General features: G+C 35.1%; 1 protein-coding gene and 1 pseudogene across 1 annotated transcript in view; both read right to left on the bottom strand.

Annotated features, from left to right (window-relative positions):
• ANKRD12 (ankyrin repeat domain 12) overlaps positions 1-27,010 on the bottom strand; it is a 225,126-nt gene that overhangs the window by 66,661 nt on the left and 131,455 nt on the right. Inside the window, exons 5-8 of the mRNA XM_044683126.1 lie at positions 25,994-26,062; positions 18,091-18,237; positions 12,550-12,753; positions 2,092-2,234 (exon numbers count right to left, since the gene is read on the bottom strand). Of these exons, the coding sequence (XP_044539061.1) occupies positions 2,092-2,234; positions 12,550-12,753; positions 18,091-18,237; positions 25,994-26,062 (563 nt within the window). The remainder of the gene's footprint in view (positions 1-2,091; positions 2,235-12,549; positions 12,754-18,090; positions 18,238-25,993; positions 26,063-27,010) is intronic.
• Positions 6,707-8,547, bottom strand: LOC123232560 (annotated as a pseudogene).

Below are 27,010 nucleotides of genomic sequence, written 5' to 3'. Positions count from 1 at the left end.
GCTACTACTAGGCCTATACTCCAAAGAAATCAAAGAAAGAGGAAAAGAATTTCTGTGTACAAAAATATTTAGAGGAAGTCTTTTCATGGTAGTCAGAATTGGAAACTAAGGAGTTGCCTTTCTCTTGGAGGATGGCTATGCAAAATGTGAACCATATATTAATTGCCATAAGAAGTAATAAAATGGATAATTTCAGAGAAAACTGGAAAGACCTTTATGAACTGATGAAGAATGAAATGAACAGAGCTAGGAGAATAATTTATACAATGATAACAATTGAGAAGAGAAAAACAACTTTGAAAAATATTAGAACTCTATCAATACAATGATAAACCAAGAGTCCAAAAGATTGAAGACAAAATACAAAAACATCATTTGTCCTATGACAGAGAGGGGACAAATTTGAAATGCGGAATTTCAGATATGACTGATAGGGAAATCAGTTTTGCTAGACTTATTTAGATAGACTTAAGTGATTTGATTATTTATTTATTTTTTGTTCAATATAAGGTAAAATGAAGAAGGGAAATAGAAAAGATACTATCATAAAAAACTTCTTACTTAAAAAATAAAAATAACAAACTAATAAAAGCCCCAAAACATTGTAAAAGGAGGAGAGGAGAAAGATTTCACTGTCCCAAATATTCATAGCTGTTTTATTTATAATAAAAACCCTTCCCTAACAAAACCTGGAAACAACCTCTATGTCTAAGAACTGAATAAGTTATCATGTAGTAAAACAATGGAATAATATGGTGCCCTAGAAACAGGAAGTATAAGCTAGCTCTGTAATCAGAAGGCCTGGGTTCTGATGAATAGGCTATTTTAAACACTGCACTATTTAATATTTATCATGGAATATTATCTTCTGTTTTTTAATAATAGTGAAAATGTATCACCCTCAACATATGCACGTTACAATGAACATGAAAAGCTTATACAATATCCAGTATTTTGCTATTAAATATGTAAGTACTAAAAAAAAAAGAAATTAAATTATTTTCTATATTTTATACATATAGGTATTTTGAGTTGGGAATATGAGACTCTCCCCTGTCTATTTAGATTTTTAGCCACCAGAAGTGTCTACATCCTCACTTAAACCTTAAGTGAGGGGAGGGAGGTTTATGAGCCACGTGTACTAATGAGTGACAAATAAAAAACGACCGACTGCCGCCTGGGCAGTTCAAAGCAAAGCTAAGCTGCAATTGGTCCATGTAAAATTGGAACGAAGGCAAGGAAGGGATGATGGTAACTTCCTGTGACCAAGCTTTTTCTCCTATGAACTTGGCCTTGAAGGAGCTCCAGTTTGGGACCTCAGACCACTCTTGGATCTTCCCTGAGGACTGCCATGTGGGTGAGTGAAAAGGCTCATTCCTTTTCCTATTTTTTTCTGGAGGTACTAGCCTCCGGAGAAACCCCTTGTCTTGCAGGTGGCCTCATGGCTAGAATCCTTTTTAGTTTACTTTTGGGCCCCCCTTTGCTGGGGTCTCTGAAGCTCTGTCTGGTTCAGACTGGGCTGGAGTAATTATCTACCATCTTTTTCACTTCTCTACTTTCACTTTCTCCTTTTGTAAATAAACTACCATAAAAGTCATTCTGACTTGAGTAATTAATTTCAGCAACCACATTTCTCTTATATTTAGTACAACTCTTCAAATTTTATCCTTTACATAGTATCTTTTGCATGTCACTTTTCAAAGTGACATATCAAATCTCTCTTGAAAACAGGGATTTTACTAACAAAGATTCTTCTCATATAGAGATATCCACATCTGCTATAGCTTTTAGGATTTGAGTATTAAACTCTTTGGAATCCAGGAATTTATGGTATTTATGATATTTATGAAAATCCAATCACCAATACAAATGGGTCTCAATTACATTACTAGAATTCAGAAAATATTAAAACAAAAATACTGTAAAACTGTTTAAGCTGTCAGACTGAACAGTTACTTTTAAAAGAGGATATGTCAATTCAAAAGAGGATATAAAAGAGTTACACAACTAGTGAAAGGAGTTGCAAAAGTTATTTTATAGGCCAAATTTGGTTCTTGGAATCTTGAGATAAGTATTGTTTATTATACTTACATCTCTGTGTCCACTGCTAGCTGAATCATGGAGAGGTGTATCATCATCTAATCCTTGTGTGTTAACATCTGCTCCTGCTGCTATGAGGATCTTAGCAACATCATAGTATCCAACATTACAAGCTTCATGAAGTGGTGTCCAGCCTAAAGTTAGAATATTAAATTAACATTAAGACATGATGTATTAAAATAAGCAAAATATGTGAATACAAGCATATAACATGTATTGCTTTAAACTTTGCAAAACACCTTGAATGTATTATTTCAACCCTGTGAAGCAGATGTTACTATTATCTCCATTTTTACAGATAAGGAAACTGAGGCTAAGTGAGGTTAAAAGATTTATCCATAATTAGGGTTTGAAGTGGTATTTAAGTTCAGGTCTTCCTGACTTGAAGTTCTGCATTCTACAGTACTACTTCATTGCCTGTCACAAATCATACTGTATATACATACTTTTTTTCTGCATTTTCTTAGCTAATTGAAAATATTATCATGTGTAAAACTTTGGAAAAATTCATTTATGTTTGTAAATGACCATACTTTGTATTAATTTCCTAGGCTAAAAGTTGTTTTTAACTAGGAAAGGCTAATTAATGAAAATGTCAAAATAAACCCCTCAAACACTCTAAACTTAGTTTAAAGGAAAAATTGACCAACTAAACATAAACTGAGAAGATACTTGCAAAAAGAGTGAAATGAGGCAGAAAGGTAGGTTAAAAACCTCTTTGATTTAAATTTTACCATATATTTATAGCTCAGGTTGTTTTTGGAATATATACTTCTTTTTTGTGAGATGAATTCTGCTTAGAAGAAATGACAATCAACTGAATCATTTATCTATCTATCTATCTATCTATCTATCTATCTATCTATCTATCTATCTATCTATCTATCTATCTACCTACCTACCTACTTACCTACCTACCTACCTACCTACCTACCTATGCATTTATTTATCTATTTATTTATTTGCTTGCTCATTTGGCCATTTATTTATTTATTTGCTTGTTTGTTTGCATTGAGGGGCAGCATTGCATAGTAGGTAAAGAGGCAATTTTGAAGCCAGGAAAATCTGGTTTCAAATCTTACTAGGGACATACATTACATGGTATAACCTGGGCAAACAATGACGCGCTCAGGGAGCCCCAGGTCCCTCTCTAAGCCTGGTCAATCTCTATCACTGACACTGGGAGCTCTTTATAACAATGAAATCAGAGGTCTAGTAAAACAATTATTTAAACTTAGGGCTAATATTTATCTTGCTCTATTTGAAAGCTTGCTAAGCTGTTTCTAAGAATAAATGAGATTTCAGGAGGATTGTCAAGCCTACCTAAATTCCCACCTTCTCCTAACCCAAGGAATTTAGCATGCAAAGAATCCTCCTACAAATAATTCTTATTGTAGTCATTAAAAAAAAGATTAATGGACGTTGGTTTAAAAACTTTTTGTCAGTCATCAGCTTAAATTAATATTTATTATTTTTTTATTTTTTTTAAACCCATAACTTCTGTGTATTGGCTCCTAGGTGGAAGAGTGGTAAGGGTGGGCAATGGAAGTCAAGTGACTTGCCCAGGGTCACATAGCTGGGAAGTGTCTGAGGCTGGATTTGAACCCGGGACCTCCTATCTCTAGGCCTGACTCTCAATCCACTGAGCTACCCACATGCCCCCTTAAATTAATATTTAAGTGAACAAAAATGCTTATTTTTTAAAATAGAGTTGATTCTCTTTTTAACAGAACAGATAGGACTTTCACAACACTTTAAAAATTGTTCCATTTATACTAAAAACAAAAATATATACCATAATTCATGTGAACAATGCCAGATAAGGTTTTTCAAAATTCAAAAGTATTTACATTCAGGGGGGTTATTTATCTTATGTAGAAAAGTAAAAAGAAAATACATACAAAGTTATCTCTGGTTGGGGAGAGAGATTTGGGAATGCAAAGAATAATTAACTACATGGACTCTCAGGGCAAGCCTCTTATAGAAAAGGACAAATGACTAAGCCTTGAGAGAAGCTTTGTTGTTTGTTGAATAACAACAACAAAGAGGAGACAGGGAATTCTATGTACAGGGATGAGTCTATGCAAAAAGCATGTAAGTAAGCATTTATTAAGTGCCTATTATGTACTGTGCTAAGGATATAAAAAAAGACCAAAGAGAGTTTCTCAAGAAGCTCAAAATCCAGTGGGGAAGAAGATGGTATAATGTACACTGGGAACAATAAATAGGCCTGTTGGGCTGGGAAATAAAATTTGTGGAGAGATATGTAAAAAATGTGCTAGGCCAATTATTTTGAAGAGCTATTTTTTTTTTGTATTTTTTTCTAGAGGCCCAGACTCTATCTATATAGGTATGTGCAAATGAAACTGTGTATGTATATATGAATATGTATGTGTATATATCTGTGTTCTCCCTGGTAAAGCTTTATGAGGGCAAGGGACTGTTTCATTTTTGTCTTTTATTTTTCAGTGTCTAATGCAGTACTTAGGACACAGATGCTTAATAATTACTTATTTAATTGTGTTGAATATAGAATACCTACATATGCAGAGTGTGTTCACTGGAAGCTAAGTGTAGGAACATGAGTGTACAAATGCATCCTGTGAGTGTGTGCCTATATGTGTTCCTCTTCCACTTTTCCCTCCTAACAAAGGGTAATAGGCAAAATATAAGGCAAAGGAGAAGCGACCCCCTAGAATGAGTTTTTCTTAAATGTTGAGCTTCGGTGAACCTTTGGCAACTAAGCCTATGCACTATTCTGTCCAATTCCTGGGGTTTCAACTCCTTAGAATCATATACCTGTTTCAAAGTATGAATGATAGAGCCTAGAAAGGAAGGTTGGGAATATCATAGGGAATTAAGATACAATGATAAAAGGTTTTCGGCTAGGAGTTAAGTGATCTGAGTTCTAGTCTTGGCTCCTTAAATGGTTGCATGATACAAAGCAAATCACTAACTTTATCCTTATGAACCTCAGTTTTTCCATCTGTAAAATGAGGGGATTGAACCACATATTTTTTGAAGTCTCTTCCAGGCATGAAATATTCTGTTTCTATGATTCTATTTTAGACTTTAGGAAAGACAGTAGCTGAGGCACAGGTTGCAAGTGGAAAGAATATGGCATATCAGAGGCAGGAAATTTTGCAGAATTAAAGACAGATTTATCCTCCCAAGAGTAGAGGCTAGGGTAAAGAGAAATTATATATTTGAATGTGGCCTGAGACTCCATATTTTGTCTTCCTTTTCCTTCAGTATTTCCTAAAGTCCTGGCTTTACTCAGGCCAGCTTTGAAATTAAGTGACCTGCAAAGCCAGAAATGGCTGGGAAAGGATGGGAAAATAGGGGTGGGTAAACCTAGAAATCAGAAGTTTTACCTTATAATTCTACATCTGCCACAAATTGCCATCTGTTAGGAGGGAGGAGTGGAAGAGGAGCACATCTCCTATACAGCGCATACTCACAGGATGAATTTATAAATGTACATGTGTACAACTCATGCTATGCTTAACTTCCAGTGAACACACTGTGCATACATATGGAAGAGAAGACTTCTCTTCTCCACATATCAGTTTCTATAACTCTAAAAACAAAGTATTGAACTAGATTCTGGGTATCCAATATTTAGTAAGTAGGTCCAATACAATCCATCTGACCCCAGGATATATCTCTGAGGCTTTTAGGAAGACTTTTCTCCAACCTGAATTAAACGCAATATATGAATAGAACTTACCCATCTCCCTTTTGCTATTAATGTATACTTTATTAGCATAATATATGTTGGCAGTTTTAGATCACTTAGTAATTACAATTATAAAGATAATGCCAAAAAAAATCACAAATATATGGATTTTTGACCACTCATAGACTAACTAGTGGAAACATTTGGGTGTTTCTAACCCACCTGACTTCTAGAGTCCTTCTGATTTTTAAAGTTCTATGTTTCTGGGTGTTTTTTTTTTGATTGATATCTTTTCATTCTATAATGTTTTTAAAAATTAGTTCTTACTTTGAACTCCAAAACAAGCATGGAAAGGATTGCATGTGAAAGTGAATTTCTATATTCCATACAGCTTGCTTTAAGAAAAAAATATGCTATCAATTCAATATCCTAATTTCAAAGCTCTCCCTTTTGTCTCTGCTTCCTTCTGAATTACATTCTGTTTTCTTCCGTGCATTATTTCAATATCCAGTTTTTTCTTGGGGAAACATCACTTACTGCTAGCCCTTCTGTCTCCTACCAAATCTCCCCAATAAAAAAAACCAAACAAACCTGTAACAAATAAGCATTGTCAAACAACAACAAAACAACCCCATCAAATGGTCATGTCTGAAAATAGAGCTCTCTTTATGCATGATTGTCAGGAGGTAACATTCATCATAGGTTCTCTGGAGTTTTAATTGTTGCTTTGATTAGAGTTCTAATGTAAGAGTTAGGAGATCTAAATTCTAGCCTTGGCTCTTTGGCTGCATGCTACAAAGCAAATCACTAACTTTATCCTTATGAACCTATAATATAATTACTAAAAAGCAATTTTACTGTAAAATATTATGGATATTATCTAAATTATTCTTCTGAATCTGTATCAGTTCATACAAGTATTCCCAGTTTTTAAAAAATCATCTTTTATAATTTCTTAAATTGCAATAATACTCCATTACCTTTATATACAATGGCTTGTTCAACCATTGCCCAATTAATGAACACTCCCTTAGTTTCAAGTGCTTTACTTAGTTTCTTCCTAGCTCTGGTCTGTAATCAGGAATGCCTAAAAGTCCTTGAATTTATTAAAGATTGATTTTTTTTCTTGTGGGATTATACTCATCTCTGTATGGTAATTTATCATTGATTGTAAGCCTATATATCTTGTGGGAACATTATATTCCAAGATCTGCTGTTTTTTATGGCTAAAGGTGACAGTTTTTTTTTTTTTTTTTTTATCCTGATAGCAGTTCCTTGATTTTCTTTATAGTGGCTTTAAATTTTTCCTTTTGGGGTTTCTAGAAGTTATAAGTAGATTCTTCCTATGTTCACTTTGCTTTCAAGTTCTAATAGATTTAGGCAATTTTTTTTCTTGAAATAGAGTATCCAGGCTTTTGGGGGAGGAGGGGTTTTCTGTGAGTTTGGTGCTTTTGATTTTTTAGCTTTTTGGAGAAACGTTTTTTTACTTTGAAACTTAAAATATTAGTACACAGAGCTCAAAGTTTACACATTTAACATCTAATTTTTGGAAAGAAATAAAACTGAAGTGAAACTAAATATTATTTTAACTTGTTCTTCACAGAAACATAAAAACCATGGAGGGGAACTTTATAGGCAATTAAAAAAAAGTAAAAACAATTTTGATTCCTTTTTAGTAGTCTTCTGGTAACAAAGAACAAGTTTCACTTGCTTTGTGTTTTTTTAAGGAGTTTTGACTCAAAAACTTAAGTTTTTCTTTTTTAATATCTACTTCTGCCTCTTCCTCTATCAGACTGGTTTCTGCTATGGCCACCTCTTGGTGCTTCTGAGGCTTGAGCTGCTCTAAGATTCACATGGAGGAGGGTATCCCCTATACATAAAAGGGGGAAGTCCTCTATCTTGTTGGCCAACATGATCTCCTTGACCAATTGAGTAGATATCACTTATGCTACTTGAGTAATTTTTTTCCTGCTTCCAACATATCCATCTTGACTGAAATCATAGCAACTGCTCCCTCCATAAAATGGCAGGGGCCCTCAGGCAGATAGGGCACTATGTGAGTTACCATAATGCTCATATGAATATCTGTAGGAGCCTCCCATCAGGGTGTTCTGAACAGTCTCTATCATGGCCACCACAGCCATCATGATGACTGTAGCCTCTAGATAGAAAGTCATTGTGTGGTTTGGAATGATCATAATCACAGTATGCATAATCTCATGGAGATGATGCATAATTTCTGTTGTCTTGAGAACTTTGATAACCTCTGTTACAATAGTTGTCCTCAGTATTATATTATATCCATCATCTCTCGGTGACATATAAACATTGAGACAGCATTGGTGGTGGTGGGCCTCTTTTTACTAGAAGAGGTCCCATGGAAGATCTCTTGTTGAGGTTAAGAGAATATTTGCTATCATCCATATATCTTCCACCACTTCCTCCTCTTCTAAGGCCTCTTGGAGGGCCTAAGCTTCTTGGTGGAGGTTGTGGCCCATGCCTACCACCACTTTCGAATGTTGACTTGGTGGCTTGTTCAACTTTGATTTTCCATCTAGAAGCTTTCCATTCATGTCTCTGGTAGCATCCCTAGCATATGCAAGACTTTCATAAATGATAAAAGCAAATCCTCTGGATTTGCTGGTTTCTCAGTCTTTTATCAGGAGTACTTTCACTATTTTCCCGTACTTGTATTCCCCCTGGATGATGTTTCCACCATTCTGATATATTCTAATGAGGGAATTCAGTGAAAGCTTTCTGCTGGGCATTTCCTATGCACTGATTAGCCAAGAAGGGGCAAAGGAGGGTGCTGGGCTCTCTGGCTACTTCTGGTTTAAGCCACTTAGGCTTCCTGCAGCTGTCACCATACATTCTAAACTTGGCTTACTCTTGAATGCCTGCCCTTTGATCCAGCCATACCACTGTTGGGTTTGTACCCTAAAGAGATCATAGATAAACAGACTTGCATGAAAATATTTATAGCTGCGCTTTTTGTGGTGGCAAAAAACTGGAAAATGAGGGTATGTCCTTCAGTTGGGGAATGGCTGAACAAACTGTGGTATATGCTGGTGATGGAATACTATTGTGCTAAAAGGAATAATAAACTAGAGGAATTCCATGTGAACTGGAAAGACCTCCAGGAATTGATGCAGAGTGAAAGGAGCAGAGCCAGAAGGACATTGTACACAGAGACCAATACACTGTGGTAAAATAGAATGTAATGGACTTCTGTACTAGCAGCAATGCAATGATCCAGGGCAATTCTGAGGGATTTATGGTAAAGATGCTACCCACATTCAGAGGAAGAAATGCAGGAGAGGAAACACAGAAGAAAAGCAACTGCTTGAATACATGGGTTGATGCAGACATGATTGGGGATGTAGACTCGAAACTACCACACCAATGCAACTATCAACAATTTGGAAATAGGTCTTGATCGATGACACATGTTAAAACCAGTGGAAATGTGCATCGGCTATGGAGAGGTTGGGGGGGTGAAGGGGAAAGTAAGAGCATAAATCATGTAACCATGTTAACTTTTCTAAAAAATAAACATTAATAAATGTTAAAAAAAAAAAAAACCAACAAAAAACTTGGCTTACTCCGGTGACTTTTTTTTTTAAAACTCTTAACTTCTACCTTAAATCAATACTATGTATTGGTTCCAAGGCAGAAAAGTGGTGAGGGCTAGGCAATGGGGGTTAAGTGATTTGCTAACTAAATGGTTCTCTAGGCTTGCTCTCTGGCTGTTCTCTTATCTCATCAGCCATCTCTGACACACCTCAGCTTGGAGACCAACTGAATTGGAGGGTTGGATTTTGTAAGGGAAATATGATGTTGCTAAAGAGGCTAATATTTGACTTGTATTTGAGGGCACTGGGTGGTCTCAGTTGAGTCTTTTAGGCAGGGAGGCTATCTTTTTAGTACAGGATAATTTGGATCAGCCAGAGACTGTGTGGGCCTGGCTGACAGGTTTTATTCAGCCTCCCTGCTATCTCTAAAGCTCCCCGGAAGGGAGGAGTAAAGAGCCCCTCCCTTCTGGAGAGCAATTCCCAGCCTACAGGAAGTGAAACCTGATTCACTTCCTGACCAAGATGGATGCCTGGTTTAGCCCTTAGGAAATAAAGGAAAGTTATTCTTTTCCTTTCAGCCTTTGCCCTAGTTATTGGTACAATGAATCACCAGAAGCTCTTTGAATAAATGCCAAAGGGGTTTATTAAAGCCAAGGGTAAGCTGAGGGAGGAGGGTAAGGTCTGGCAACTAATTTGTAAGGTTGAGGCCAGTGATGGGGGAGGGGGGGAGGGTCATGGAAGGTAGAAGTCAGGCTGAGGGAGCCAGCCCTCAGCCAGGGATAAATTTCACTGCTCTGATGTAATAGCAGATACTAAATGAGGTGATGGCTTGGTTTAAGGTTGTCCCTGCCTGTCTATAGAAGCTAGTTCCCATGATCTCCACCCACCAAATTCCCTACTCCCAGGGCCTAATGGGGAGATCCAGGGGGTAGCAGGATGTCAAGGGAGAGGTCAAGGGAAATCAGCCAAAGGCCCAAAAGCCAAAAGCCAAAATCCAAAAGCCCCACAGTTGGTTCTGCAGGAATATTTATAGTCCCAGGCTCCAAAAATTTTTGCCATGAGACCACTGGCCATGCTGGGTCAACATTCCATCCCCAACTGTCAGGATTGCTTCTGTTAGTTTTGCAAATGCAAGAGATTCTTGCAGCAACCCTGCATTACAATTTTTACCTAAAGTTAGAAAGGCTGAAACCTATTACTCTTTCTCTCTCTCTCTTTTTAAAAAAACCCTTACCTTCCATCTTAGAATCAATGCGGTATTGATCATCCTAATGCAAATATTAATGATATGGAAATAGGTCTTGATCAATGACATAAGTAAAATCCAGTGGAATTACTCCTTTGCTACTGAGGGTGGGCTAGGAGGAGGGGAGGGAAAGAACATGAATCATGTAACCATTAAAAATATTCTAAGTTAATTAGTTAAATAAAAATTGTCAATTAAAAACAAAAAATAAAATAAAATGCTCCTTTCACCATTTTTATAACAATAACAAAAAGAATCAATGCTGTATATTGGTTTCAAGGCTAGGCAATGGGAGTTAAGTGACTTGCCCAGGATCACACAGCTAGGAAGAGTCTGAGGTCAGATATGAACCTAGGACTCCTTGTTTCTAGGCCTGGCTCTCAATCCGATGAGCTATCTAGTTGCCCCCTTTTGTGATTTTTAAATCATCTCTTCTTAACATTTTCCCCAGGTTAGTTGTTTCTGATAGCATATACATTTTAACATTTTGAGATGTTGATTTTTTAAAATTTATTCTATTTTTCTGGGAATCCATTAGTTTCATCACATTTACTATTTTCTATGCTAAGCTTTTTAGTCTCCTAATTCCTTACCTCAGAATTTACTTCATTTTTTTTATCTCCTGCTTTATTTCTTCAATTTTTTCCCCTTGAATCTATCTCTCCTTATAGCTTTTGAAAAATACTCTCCTCATCTTGGTTGAATTTTTAGGAATTACTAGATTCATAATTTGTTAAGTGATTGTTGTCTTCTATTTATTCATTTTTTTCAGCCTTAGTTCTTGAATTAGAGCTTTATGCCAGAGCTAAGTTCCACTTCTTTCTGTGCTCATGGGTGAGGTGGTAGATCCTGAGTAGTTCTGACTGGGTCACCTGGAATGGTAGGAGCAAAATCCTAACCCCTCCTCCATTGTAAGTTAGGCTAGGTTGTTTTTTTTTGTTTTGTTTTGTTTTTGAAACTTGGTTAGCTCAGGGGACTAAAAGCTCAGACTTTTGATGATACTTCTACATTGCCTGAATGCAATGCAGCCATAGGAGATTCAAATTCACTCTGATTCTGGGCTACTTGACCATGATTCAGGCAAGGCAACGTCACTCATCTAAATAAACTTAAGCTCTCTTCAATGTCTATCATTTTGAATGTGCTTTTCCTGCTATGGCTAAGTAAATATCTTTTTTGTTAACTGTTGAATGCCCTGTGAATGTCTCATTTTGTTCCAATATCAAATCAAAACTACCAGAGGTCTGGCTTGAGTCAGACCCAGACTAGAATACCTGATTTTCTGAGCTGACTTCTACCTCCCATGGCATGCCTGCACTAGAAGCAGTGATGGTAGGCTCCTTTCCGTCCTTGAGGTTCTTCAGAGGGCTGAATCCTTGGGGTCCCTCTATGGCATTTGGTGACTGAATACAATGGACTTCAGAGTCCCTGAGGCTGAGATGTTCCAGCTGAATTCTGTCATGCCTAAAGCAGTTGCTACTAGGCTTCTTTGTTTCCAAGGTCCATACCATATTTTGATTACTCTGGGGCTTTCTTGTAAGAGTCCTTTGTTGTTGCTGCTTCAGAACATACTCTTGTAGATACAGATATCTCTTTTTGTTCCAAAAGGTTGCTTTGTTTATGCTACTAATGGCATTTTTTGTAGGGTCTCTTTTCTTTGGTTTCTGGCTGCCTTTCTATGCAGTTCAGGGGGTAAGGAGATGTAGCTTCTCATTGGATTTTTAGTCAGTACTCGTTTTGGTGCTATGTTTAGGTTTCTGCTGCAAGGAGTATATGGAATCTGGGTTGTCTGCCTTATTCAGACAGCCACCTTAGCCATTAGTTCTCTGCAATAGGCTTGTTAAAATTAAAAATTAAGGAAGCAAATATCTGTTGACATAAATGACAGTATAAATAGAAACTGTTACTATATATTCTGGTACAATTATATTAAATTTGAATTGTCACCTTACCTGCAAAATCTTTCACGTTCACATTTGCCCCTAAACTTATTAATTCTTTGACTTGTTTCACATCTCCCCGAATAGCTGCCATGTGCAAAGGTGTTTCCCCACGCTCATTTCTTTTATTAACTTTATCTTTCTGTCGAGATGAGGAACTGGGAGTTTTCTTTTGTGCTGCTGGTGTCGTCTGTGAAGGATGATTTGGGGTGGAATCTGGAATTAAAAAGAAAGTCAAAGCTTTTCAAAACTGGGACTTAAGAAATTTGTTGCTTTGTTCTCAGATGTTAGAATACTTCAACAAATGTTAGTGAAACCTCAATAGGAATGAAAGCTTTGTTATACTATCCCAAGAACTGAGTATTGCTTCTTCTCATGACACTCTATACTTAGTTTCTTTGAAAGCTGGTTTAACTATACCTAATAGATTTTCTCTTAGGGTTATCAAAGATCTTTTGAATTGATTTAAAGACGCACTATGAAATAACTGGTAGAAAAATGACAAAGATATTACATTAAAGTATCAGGTATAAGAGGAGCCAAGAAGGGTGTTAACTGCTTCTGAACTTGTACCTTCCACAATTACCTTAATATTTTCCTTTATGAAACCTATATTCTAGCTAATGTGGCTATGTGTCAGCCATAAGGATTTTGTAGTATATTACCAATGATGACATAAAATAAAATTACTTATTTAAATTATTAATATTATTATTTAAATATCTTGTTTGAATTCCACATGGTAAGTTTAAAGACTGACTGAATCTTCCTGAACTTCTCTTAAGAAATTTCTTTTAGTAGACTCTGTGAATGAAGTTTGCTCCATTCACCTCCAGGCCTCTCAGCTGAGGGTTAAGATCTACCTGGATTAATTTGAGGATTGTAATAAATTACCTGCTGGGTTAGATTCTTATTTCCCTATTTCCTCTCTCTCCTCTTAATTGTAAATAAACTTCCATAAAAGTCAATTTTGACTTGAGATTATTCTTAATTGAGGACTGATAATAGTTCAATCCTCTGGCGACCATCTTTTAATATACTGAACCCCCAAACTCCTTTTTCTCCCTTACATTTTTGTACATTACAATTTTGTACAAAATTACTGATCATTTGTATAGACATAAAAAGAGTTAGACTGGCCATGAAAGGAGAATGAAAGATAATGACAAATGGCCAAACCAAATGATATATTCATAAAGCTGAGGTAATATAGAAGTAGAAAGACCACCATCAAGTTGTGTTTATCTTTTTGAAATAGATTCATGAGAAATATGTATATTAACTGCATAGAAAAAGGCACAAAGGAGTTATACTTACCATGTTGAACCTATGGAGTAGAATTTAGCAGAGATAAGATTTTTAAACCATAAGATCTTTAAAATATGGCTTAGAACTTTGAACAAGAAATCCGTATTGTTCAAGAAAGATTATATTATTTTGACTTGAATGGGATCACTTTGTTGAAGGAGGCATTTTATGTATTATTTTCTCCCTATGTATCAAAAGCTTTCTTATAGCAAATAAGCACAGTGGGATTTTGTAATCTGTACAATTTTCAGTCAACTGTATGACATAAAAAAAATTAAGCCTTTTATATAATTGGTTGTAAAAGTCTATCTTTTAACTTCTAATATTCTCATCAAAGGGACCCCAATATTTGTGTAGATTAATCTCAAATGTTTTATGTAGCTGGTAAAGCCAGCATCTAGGCCAGTAGTTCTCAGCTCCCTTTTGCGTGTCTGTGTGTGTGTGTGTGTGTGTGTGTGTGTGTGCATGTGCGTGCATACGCATTCAACTCTTAAATCTAACTCAAGAAAGAGTATACAAAAGGAATATGCTAATGATATAGAATAGAGGGGGTCAGCAACCTATAGTTAGTTAGGCCAAATCTAGCCCACCACCTGTTTTTGTAGGCCAGCTAGCAAGGTAATAAAGTAAAATTTTATTGTATTTTAAAATTTAAAAACCATTCTGCTCAATCTGGGGCACGGCTGGATTTGACCTTCAAGATATAATTTGCTGACTCTGATGATGTAGTTTGCATATCTATATATCTATATATGTCTTTATATACATATATCCATAAACTTTTACTTGATTTATGTTCTTGCAATTGTACATTCTTTTTATAATTCACATTTTAAAAATGCAAGCATTATAGAATCTTAGCCTTGGAAGGGAATGCAGAGGGCATCTTAATTTCATACTAAAAAAAAGAATCCCCTCTACGACATACCCAATAATGTTAGAGATGAGCTCTGTATACTTCTAGAGAGAATGTCTGGCCTGAGCATTAGTTTTCTTGGAGCCTACTGCTACTTTCTCAGAGTATTGTGTTATTCTAGGAACTAGAGAGAGTTGAGTTTTCAGTGCTTCCGAAGGGGTCTGATTTGGGAGAAAAATCTGATCGTTGCCCTCCTGGTCTAAACTTTACAATGATCTGACTGTAGTTTGGGTCTGAGAAACACTTCTATGCAATTGTCCCTGATTGGAATTCCATTAGACTGATGCTTGGTTTGGCTACTATCACTCGGGGAAAGCTCTGCATATTCAGAGAGACAGACCGATAGGCTCACCTTTGGTCTGAGTTTCATGATATTTAATCATAGGCTTCAGGCTGAGCTAAGGGCTGGATCTGAGATCTTGTTCCACTTTCAAGAGTTAGAGGAAAATAGATGCTGCTTGCCTGTGTACTTCTTTTTATTTAGTACCCAGTCTAGGGCCTGTGGACTGCTCCATCAACCTAATGTCATCCCTAGGTTTAGGTACCCTCCTTGGTTTGCCCAGATTCTGGGCAATTTTGGAACTGGGTGATGAATGGCAAGAACTACTCTTTCATCCTGCAATAGGGTCAGGCTCCTCTGTGCAAGTCAGGAACTTCATGCCTTGAAGTCCCTGTGTGAGAATGCTCTGGACAGCCAATACAGGCTAGACTCTATAGCAAGTCCTCCAGACTTCTCTTTTCTCTTTAATGAATTAATGTAATTTTTCTAGGATTTCCCACTCAGAATTCAGTTGAATGCATTTTTTTTTTTATCATTTTGTGGAAGAGTTTTATGGGAGAACTATTTTACTTTTTCCTGCTACTGTGACATCTTGGTTCCCTCTACCCTTCATTTCTTTCGATTCATCCTCATGTGACAATGATTTCTAGGATCTTTTCATTCTGGTTTTTCTCCAACTTATCAATGTTTATGGTGGCCAGAACTTATGGTGGGCAGATCCCTGGGGCTGGAGTCAGGAAGAATCTGAGTTCTAGCCCCAGACACATACCAGTCATATAAGCAAATAACTTAACCTCTGTCAGCCTCAGTTTCATTGTAAAATGGGAACAATAACGGCACCTCCCTAAAGGGTTGTTGCAAGGATCAAATGTAATATTTATAAAGACCAGTGCTTAGAAGATGGCAGGCACCATATAAATGATCATTCCTTTCCCTTTCCTTTTCTAATTGTGAAGCTCATTTTTATTAAACCACATTAAGATGTTACTTATATTCTTACAAAATTTATTTTTATAAGATTTACTTATTTCATGGGCCATTTTGTTATCTTGCCTTATGATGCTCATGATAAACATAAATAAAAAGAGTACAATGAAGATAACTACAGCTTATGAAGCACATTGGTTGCAGTGATCTACCATTGTTCCCTTAATAGCCAAATCCAGTGGCCTTTTTCAGTCCTTATTCTTCTGAGTTCTCTGCTGCATCTGACACTGTTTACTTTCCTCTTCTCTTGGAGATATTTTCCTCTTTGAGTTAGTCTCCTATCTGTCTGTCTTCTTTGCTGGCTCATCATCCCCATGAAACCTCCTGACTGTGGGTACTTTTAAAAGTCTTATCCCAGACTATTTTCTCTTCTTTCTCTATATTCTTTCTCAATAACCTTGTTAACTCATGGGATAGTTAACTATCATCCCTGCAGACAATTCTCAGATCTATATGGCCAACTTCACTCTCTTCCCTGAGCTCATTCCTCACAGTACTGTCATCTCTTCCACACTGAGACTTTTCCCATTGCAGTTTCAATATATTCTGAATTGGCATAAGAAATTAGATGGGAATTTTGGGGGAGTTTTGTAGAAGCTACAGACAACACACCAAGGCCAAAAGATGATACAGAAAAAAGCTTAGAGACTCAGAAATGTATAAAATATATGTATAGTATTATATGACATCAACATATTTTATCTTTTAATACCATAAATAAACACAATTTCTTTTTTAAAGTTAAAATGAATAAAAAGTTAAAAGTTTGTGAATAAAGTGTGAAAGCTAACAGACAACACACAAAGGTTAGAAATGTAGAGAAATCTTTAAAAGTTTAATATCACATAAATGAATGTAAGGTACTTTAAATGCTCCATAAAAGAAAAAAAAATCCAGACTCCTCTTGGGCAAAGGGAGGGCCAAAAAATTTTACGCATATTTTCCAGTGGGGGGGCACTGTGCCCCTAAATCCTACAATGTGGAAGAGATACCTGTACTTTAAAGTTTTCAAAAAACATTACAGACATATTATCTCATTTAAGCCTCACTATCACATTATATGTAAGGTACCATAGCTACTATTGTTCCCATTTACGGAGAGGGTAGTAGGGGCTCCAAAAGAGTAAGTGATTGGCCTATGGCTGATTATTCAGAAAGTGCCTGAAGCAGCATTAGAACCCAGGGCTTCCTAACTCCATGTTCAGATCATTATTCCCCATGCTTTGCTGTCCCTCAGAAAATGTAAAAAGCATGAAGGATGGTCTCTGGAACATAAACTGTCTATGGAAAAGTCTGTGAAAGAACTCAAGACAAAAATGACACAGGAGGAATTGGAATGCATAGATTGTATAATCTCCACAACTGGAAGGATGTATTCATTTCAATATAACTCAGTGGATCCATGAAAGTGCTGATATGAAATTAAGCTGTCACTAATTTTATGAAATGATGATTAATTTGTAAGTATACTCATATCTATTAGAAATTATGGTAAATAAGACTCCTAAGAATTATATATAATGATTTGATAACAAAATTTAAAGTACAAAAACTATTGGTATAATATATTATTAAGGAATTATTTTTGCTTTTTTAGGATATATAAAACTGGAAAAAAAGAATCGTGCTGCTTTTTCAAGATAGCATCAGTAGGAAGCTAATAAACTGAAGGATGTAAATGTAAAAATTTAGAAATGATATGGAAATTTGAAAAAAGTCTGAGGTGCATTAGGGAAAAATTACATAGCACTTTTCATGTACTACTGAAAGAAAATCATAAAATTTTCTTACTCTGCTGCTACTGATAGTGCGTTAATATAAAAGCATAGCCTCTTAGAATTCTTAGAGGCTTTTTAATTTTTAAAGATATAAAAACATAAGTAAAATATAAAAATAAAAATGTGAATAAAATATTAAAAATAGACATATTGATTTCAAAATACTAAAAGCAAATACAGGAAAAGGTTTGTACATTTAGAGTTTTTATTTTAATGCATAAACATAGGACTAAACATTACTGAGGAAAATCAAGGGAGTAAAACATAGAACTTAAAGTCATCACCTGGACTGTTGTCTCTTGCTGTCATCTGCATTAGAAGGGCCATTTGCTTTCGTTCAGATAATGGGTAACCAAAAAGAATGCTAACAGGTGTTGATTTCTTGTTTCCAGTCTCCTTTTTTGTTTTCTTCTTCTCTGGGCCTTCTTTTTCTGGAAATATTAATACACATATATGATTATGAAACAGTTAAATATTCAAAGAAAAAGAATAATAGACCTTTAAAAAGCATTTGGGCTATTAAAGTTTAAATTGCACCGAGACCTTTGGAACATCCTATACATGCACATAAGAAATGCAAACTTCTGTTTGAATACTTGGAAGCACCTTTTTTATATATGAATACAAAATACATGTGTTATATAAACTCACTTATTAAAGAATAAAAGTATCTTTTGAAGTGAATGCTTCTTAAAGACTGTTCGGAGTTCACAGACAATTAAATTATTTATTCTGAGAACATTTTGTGTTTTATTGATTTCATTTATCAAATTTTAACAGCCTCACATAACAGTTTCTTTTCCCATTTTTTACTTTCACCCAGATTAATATTCCTTGCTTTGGTAATCTCTCTTTAATTGTTATCTTATTAAGTAACATGCATTATATTTTCTTTGTATTTTGCAACCCTACAATCTCATAGTTATTTTGGTTGATCTTATAAAGCTCTTCTATGTTTTCTGATATTAAGAATTCCAGACATTTAGATAGGTTCTTATCTAAAGGAATAACTACAGCAAGTTCCAAGGTGTTCTAGTTCTAAGAATGCAACTTGGTATAGATGATGGAATGTTAGGTAAAGATTCCAGATCCTTTTTTCAAGATTCAAGGTAGCTAAGAGTTATTCCCCAGCTAATATTCATGGAAGTTCAAGAATCTTACAGGACAAAGACATTTCCAAGAAACCTGTTCTGAATAGTAACAAACATATAGGGCTACTTTCAGAAAAGATTTGCAGGGGAGGGGGATTCTTTATTAGTTTTGGGTTCTACAAGGGTTTTAGAACCGTTTTAGAAGTGTCTAGTTTTCTGAATCAAGAGCCTCTTGGACACTTGAGACAAAGTCAGAGGATCCATCTAGTGAATGGAAAAAATTCCAGTGCAAGACTGGGAAAGGAATTGGAAGTATATACTGGTTAATACTACCCTTCTGAGAAAGTGTGGACAGCACATTTCCTTAACAGTTTCCTGCTGTTCCTCTGGGAATATCCACTTTCTGACTATGCCTCAAAAGACTGATTCCTACTTGTCCTTACTACTTGACCTAATCTTCTATGCTCTATAGTTATGACTCTTCTCCCTAAGTAGACCAAACAGCAAAGTAATTTAAAGAATGAAACATGAATCCTTTTGTACTGTTAGTAGCAAGTAGCAAAAGGGAAGGTTCAGGTATCTTCTAGACTGGAAGGTTTATGGATGCAAGAAACATTTGCCAACTATGTACCCTGAGGTTAGTTCAGAGTTTTCAGTGAAAAGATCTTAGTAAGCTGAAGTCCATTTCTACTTTGCCAGGGAGAAGATACTTTGTGTAGGATAGGGGGAAGGGAAAAAGAAACATGACCTATTAGAAAAAGTATTAGATTTGGAGTCAATTCCTGAGTGCCCATTCTGTTCCTATCGTTTATGACTTATGAAATGCTGCAAATCAAATAATCTATTTTTCTGGGCCTTAAATTTCTTCTCTGTAAAAACAATATTCTTGGACTGAATGATCATAAAGGTATCTCCTAGATCAAACATAATGGGGTTCTGGAATGGTATTCCCTATCCTGAAGGAATGAGATTAGAAGTGAAGACTCTGATAGGTCTAGGGGTAGAAGAGTGAAGGAAAAGAAAAATCATTATACTTCAGTAGTCTAGGGAGCCTACCATCTATGCTAAGAATAATTTTCTGCTTACAGTATGCCTATGGTAAAGAATATCAGCCTAGAAGATTTTGAGGCCCTAAAGTGAAGAATTAGGCAGTGTACTAATATCAGGGTAGCATTGTCCCACCACCCAAGAAAAAGTTGTCAAAACCATTTGTTCAATCCCTTTTCAGATTTCTTCATATTTCATCATGAACCATATTGTGACTCTTCCTGTAATCTGCTTTGACCAACCTTATTGGATATCTTTTCTTGTAACTCTGCCTATATCCTGACTCAGATCAGCCAAGTTTGGTATTTCACCATTACTAAGTGACTAGATCTAAGCTGGATTTGGATCCCACTTCTGTCTACTCCAAATGTACGTAATTTGCACTTGCACTCACCCTTATCTTTACAGTCACAAATGCTAACTAGATATATCTATGAAAAAACTTTATCCTCATTAGTTTCAGTTTCATAAATATCCAAATATTATAACTTTGTTTTCATGCAAGTGAGTACTTAGTTTGATGCTACTGATCAATGAGCTGCTCCTTAAGACTAAGTAAAACATTTAAGGGATCACATTAATTCTTCCAATGCACCATTTAGTAGATTAGAATGCTACAAAATGAGATTCTAATGACCTAGAAAAATTAGTGTGTTTCCCCAAACCCAGAACAGTTAGCCAAGGGACAGTGGAAAACTCATAAATCATTTAAATATATCTTAATGTAATTTTCCTCTAAAAATCTTCCTTATTTATTTAATAAGTTGCAAGTGCCATAAGTCTGTACAAATTAAATATATTTTTGATTCCTGCTCAATGTTTCTAGTTTCTTCTTCTTTTTTAAAATCCTTATCTTCCATCTTGGAATCAATACTCTGTATTGGTTCCAAAGCAGAAGAGTGGAAAGGGCTAGGCAATGGAGGGTCAAGTGACTTGCTCAGGGTCACATAGCTAGGAAGTGTCTGAGGCCAGATCTGAACCCAGGACCTCCTGTCTTTAGGCCTAGCTCTGAATCCACTGAGCCACTAATTTCTTCTGTTATTTATAAAGTACTTGTACCATTAAAAAAATCTTAGTACAAATTATTAATTCTTAGTATATTATTTCCTATTTTTCTGTACCTAGCCTGTTTGAATATATTTATCTGTTATCTTCTCCTTTAGACTGCAGGTTCCTTGAAGACAGGGACTGTATTTTGTCTCTTTTTGTATCTATAGTGCTTAGTGTAGTGCATAGAACATAGTAGGTGTTTAATAAATGATTACTTATTATTAATCTTAATTTTGACATCATTAACAAAATTATTCTGAAAAATACTTTAAAAATCCTTTTGTAAGCATATCATCAGATATTTTCTTTGAGTCCAAGTAATTTTTATTTTCCAGTAATTTCGTTAATGCCTTTGTCATTTATCTTCTGTTAGTGAACCTAAATAGTCTTTGCCTTTTTAATAAGTTTCAACACTAATAAACTTAAATCTAAGGAAATGTAGTAATTAACTTATTATGCTATCATTAAAATAACCAAAAGGTATCAGCATGTTATCAACCATTTATGTGCTGTTTGAAGTAAAATCTAATAAGTGTAGGATTTTTTTTTTAAAATGGTTTAATATTTCCCTTAAAGCAGTGATGTAAAAAAAAAAAAAAAAAAGCAGAGGGGGCCAAAGGAAAGGAAATGTTCATCTGTCAGTCTGTTTCTAAGGCAACTCTTTCGAAGTTTCATTATATTGTAGCCTACTCATTTGTGTTCATTAGATTAGGAATGTTGCGCACCGAATTAGATAGAACATTTCAGGGGGCTGCATCTGGCCCACAGCTGTAGTTTGCCCATCACTGCCTTAAAGGCTTCTTATAATTTGGGAAAATACATTCTGCTTTTATTTTCTCATTTTTAAAATGACATCTATTTGCTTGATTAATGAATTTTTTTATAAAATGTTTTAAAAATAAAAATATAGATTTTGGAAAACAGATTTCTATTTAATGGAAGCATAGCACATATTTGAGCACAAATTCAAATTTGTATGATAGGGATGATCTCTGGGAACCTGCTAAGCTCTAATAGTCTATATTTGATGTTGATGATAAAAAAATCTTTCTTCATGTACATATATAACATATATCACTACATAGCAAGAGAAGAAATATCCATAGCACCCACTTGAATTCTGTTTTCCCTACATTTGATTTATTATTTATTATTTATTTGACTTAATATTGGGAGGTGGGGTGGGTAATGAGGTATGCATTCTTACTATCTAGCATAGAAACAGGCACTAATTAACGTTTGATGACAGGTAAAAAAGTGTCTAGGTAACATATTGAGAAGTATCTAATAATAATAACTTTTATATAGTTCTGACTATGTACCAGGCACTGTGTCAATAAGTGCTTTTACAACTATTGCCTCCATTTTACAGATGGGGAAACTGAGGCCAAGAGAAGTTAAGTGACTTGCCCACAGTCACACAGATGGTAAGTGTTGGGGATTGAATTTGAACTCAGGAGTTTCTCACTTCAGATCTGGTGCTTTATCCACTGAATTACCTAGCTGCCTCAAAATTATCACTAAAATCTATAAATACAAAATTATTCCTCTGTTATTGATACTAGATTCAAGAAGACCACTAGCATATTATGTATTAAGATGTGTTTTTTTTAACTTTGCAATACTTCACAAGATTTGGACTATTTTTAATATATCCTTTGTGAACTTAATGTTTTCCTTCATAATTTTCAAATCAAAAGTTATTAGATCCTTCTACATGGGGAGGGGAACCCTGACACATGTAGGCACCAGCCTTAGAATAGGTCAGGCATGTATAAAAATGTAACATCTACCCAAAATGCTGTAGTCAATATACTTTTAGAGTATCTATTTAGGCACTGACAAATGAATAGTTTATCAAGAAATGCCGAGTAACTGAAAGCATTTCCCCCAACCCTTCTGGAGGTCTTTAAGACTTTCAAAAATCCAAGATTCACTTGACTCTTCAAAGACAACTATAAAGAAATGAACTCTGTAGCTTCAAAAGTAAAAAAATCCCAGTCTTGGATTGTTGAACGCTACTCCCACCAGAAAAGCCTTGTACCAATTCTTGATTCCCCTTTTCCCCCTCCAAAAACATTAAACCCAGAAAAAGTATACTGTTCCATCACTGTCAAGTAGGCCATTTTAAAAGACAAAAATAAAATTTTCTTTGGAAAACATTCGAAGCTAGGAGAAGAGGTAAACAAGCTGGGTGGGTATCTAGGATAGAAGAGACAGTTTTAAAAATTTCTGTTGGTCACTGAAATCTCGGCCCTTATCAGCAAGCACATCACATTGGTCCTGATGCAATCTCTTATGTAGACTTTAGAACATGAAGACATTCTAAGATTATCTCCAGTCCTCCTACCATATACCATTTTTGATTGGGGGCTGTCATCAGGGTGTATATAAAATCATCGGCAGGAAGGGAAAGAGTGGGAGAAAATAATTCTTTTTCTTTCCTGGCTATGTTGTTAAGAGTGAGGAGAACAAGCTGCTGTGGACTTCTTGGTGGGGGAGGGGCCTTAGACTATTTTCACCCAGGCCTAGGTCATGTTTCACATGGCTTTGTGTTGACTAGACTCATACACGCAAGGATGCAACTTATCTCCAAAATCCCTTCTTGTAAGGCAGAGAATAAGAACAGACATAAAGACATAAACATCAGTAGGGTTTGGTGCTCAGGGCCTTGGTTCCAGGTGAGAGAGGGCCAAGGCCTTTCTTTCACCCTTATCAGCTAATTTGTTTTACTCCATAGGAGTAGGAAGAAAAGTTGTCTGCTATGGAAATCTTTTGTATACAAACACCCAGTTCTAGCTCAGCAACCAATCAAAAAGACATATAGTAAGAAGACCAGAAACAATTACAAAATACTTGTGCATGCTCCAAAATCTACATTGAGGATTTTATCAAGTCAAATATTTTGTGTATGCTTATATGTGTTAGGTTCTTATTGGCCAGTCCCTGTTGTACTCTTAATAAGTACATATACTTTTAATGCCTGAAAATGTTCTCTATTTAGATATTTATTTTATGTATAATGAATCCTCAAAACTTCAAAGGGAGCTGCAAGTCCTCCTTATATTTCTTGTTTACTTCTATTTTTGTTCTCTCTGACCCCACTCCACTGTGAGATCTAAAGATACTGGCTTCTTTGTTGTTCCTTAAACAAGGAACTCCATCTCTTGATTCTAGCCATTTTCACTGGCTTTTCTTCCTGCCCAAAATGTTCTCCCCTCCTCATCTCCACTTCTTGGATTCTCTGGCTTCCTTCAAGTCCTTAATAAAAAGTAACCTTCTACAGAAAGCCTTTCCTCATTCTCTATAATTCCAGTGCCTTTTTCCAATTGGATAATTTCCAATTTATCCTTTGTTTGTATAAACTTGTTTATACATGATGCCTCCCTAGATTATGAGCTCCTTGAGGGCATGACCTATCTTGTACCTTTTTTTGTATCCTTATCTCTTAACACAGAGTCTGGTACATAGTAGGTGTTTAATAAATGTTTATTGACTGATATTTTTCAAAAATGTGTATGTATGTAGGTAGACAATTTTCAAACTGCTATGGACACACAAAGGTCTTTTCTCTGCTTTAGAAACAGTTTACAAATTATTTCAAGGAGAAAACTATATTGCTTCAATTCTGGGATAGCTGTCAATATCAAAGAATTAAGTATTTAAGCTATATTTCAAAGAATAAGTGAGCAATCAATCAACACCTACCTGTATGAATGACCTGAAGGATTATTTTTCAACTTTCAAATGTACCACCATTCCAGTAATAGAAAACTAGAAAGGTTTTGCTGTTATTTTTGGGTACTGAAATGATCTCTGATAAAATGGTTTGAACTATTATCCTTCTTAATGATTTATATCAGAAATACTTGGTCTGTAGTCTTTACTGTATGTAATTCTCATGTGGAATATATTATTAGGGCATTACATATTATTTTAATTTTACTATCTGGCATAACAGAAATGTTTTTGTTATGCTAGAATTTAAGGACATTTATAATTAAGGGAAAATGTCTTTGTGACAAATCCTAAATTAACATCATTCAGGATAGTCCTATCTAGAAACAGCTGTTTTTTTCAGGGTTGTGTAGACTGTTTACTTACTCATTTATAATAAGAGGTTAATTTCAATTCATTAGCCACCTCATATTGTAAATATAGCACTTGAGTGCTTAAGACTTAAGTATACTGGGACATTATTAAAAAGAATCTTCCATGACATAGGAATGCTGGAATAAAAAAGGTACTCAAAAGATTAATCTTTATGTATTTAAGAATACATGTAAGGTTTTTCTTTAAAAGTATTAATGATGCACATGCATTACTTTTAATTCTTTTGTCGTAAGCCATGGTAAAATAGCTCTATACACTTATATGAACTATGGTACGACAAAAGAACATACTTTATAGACATTGCTTTGTTCTGTTATTTTGTTTTCTTTTACAACAACTTCTGCAAACATACAGGGTGCTAGGTAGTATGACTAGAAGACTCTAATTACAAATAAGAAAGGACTCTTATCTTTTCAAAAGTGAGATAGATGAGGGTAAGTTAGAAGTGGCTTAGCAAAGTCATGACTGAAGGAAAAGAAAATGAAAAAGTGAAATTTATCTGCCCTCCATTTGTAACTATCCTGTAGAAAATACACATTATCTTACATAATAAATACATTATATTGCTTTTAAAGATATGTGATGAGGGAAAACTAGAGTCATTTGTATATGGCATCTGAAACATTTTTATGCTATCTGTGAAAGTATGAAAATTTCTGGCTAATAAAATCTTGAATATCTCAGAATATTCAAGTTTGTTTTAGAAAGTTATTATTATTTATAAGGTTTCACTACTTTAATTAAATGTATCTATTCATCTTTGTTAGAAATGATTGGTTTTGAAATAAGAAATTTGAAAGAAATAAGAAATCTGTAGTAACAATTACTAATGGTAAATATGACAAAAACCACTGGCTGAAGAAAGAACACCTGATAGTCTAATTACCTGAATATGTCCTGTAAGAAGATATTAGTCTCTCCCCCCAATTTTCACTTGTATGTCCTGGATCTGAATCTATAGAATGAGAAGAGACAGAAGAAAAGAAAAAAAGCATACGGAGAGGGAAATGAAGTATATGACACACTGACATTTTTTTTAAAAGGTCCAACTAGTCAAAGAGTTCTATTGTTTAAAAATTAAGTTAACTCAAAAGGATTTACCCAGTATATTCTTAAAACACACTTGAAACAGTTCTGGAAATAGTTAATGGTCTTACAATTTCCTCAGTTGGAATTTCTTTTAAACTGAGAAAAGAAACCAATTGAATGAAATGAGAGATATTATCTATTGAGCAATGAAAAAAAGGGCAGATGTTCATTAAAAAATGAGGCATTTATACCCATACTTATGACCAAGGAAGCTGATTTCTTTAAGAGCACTGGCAAGCACAGTCAATATTCAATATTGCTGCATTTCTGTTATTTAAGTGTTTAAGAAATAATGCCAGATGCCAGATTACTGTGATTTAAGTATGCTCTTAGGAAACAAAGGATGTAACTGAGTTACTTCCTCTGTTCAAGGTGCAGAAAAAATGCTTTGTATCTTGATGGTGTAATTACACTGAATTCTACTTAAAACATGCCTTCAGTGACTTTGATCTAAGGTTGATCAGGGATCATTACTTAAGATATAGAATTTGGAACTGCCCAGAAACAATTAACCAACAGGTATAAAATGGAGATCAGATAAGGCCAATTTTGGGCATATTCAAAGCTGATATTCTGCTTATAGATACTGATGTGAACTTGTAATTATGAATAACATTCTCATTTTCAATTTTAACATTCTTCAAAGGCAGTTATTAGTCAGAAACTTTATTGAGTCAAGTTTCATGTCTTTCTGTCATGAGAAAATGGAATATATGTGGTAAATATCAACTTGGAATAACACACAATTCCTGTTACGTTAACTTCTGAAGAGAGGTCTAGAAGGTGAAGGATAGAAATATTTTATAAGTTTAGA

The sequence above is a fragment of the Gracilinanus agilis genome, chromosome 1 (assembly GCF_016433145.1).
Source record: "Gracilinanus agilis isolate LMUSP501 chromosome 1, AgileGrace, whole genome shotgun sequence".
Classification (NCBI taxonomy): Eukaryota; Metazoa; Chordata; class Mammalia; order Didelphimorphia; family Didelphidae; genus Gracilinanus; species Gracilinanus agilis.
Note: the sequence above shows the minus strand (reverse complement) of the source record. Positions and strands in the feature narration are given on the sequence as shown.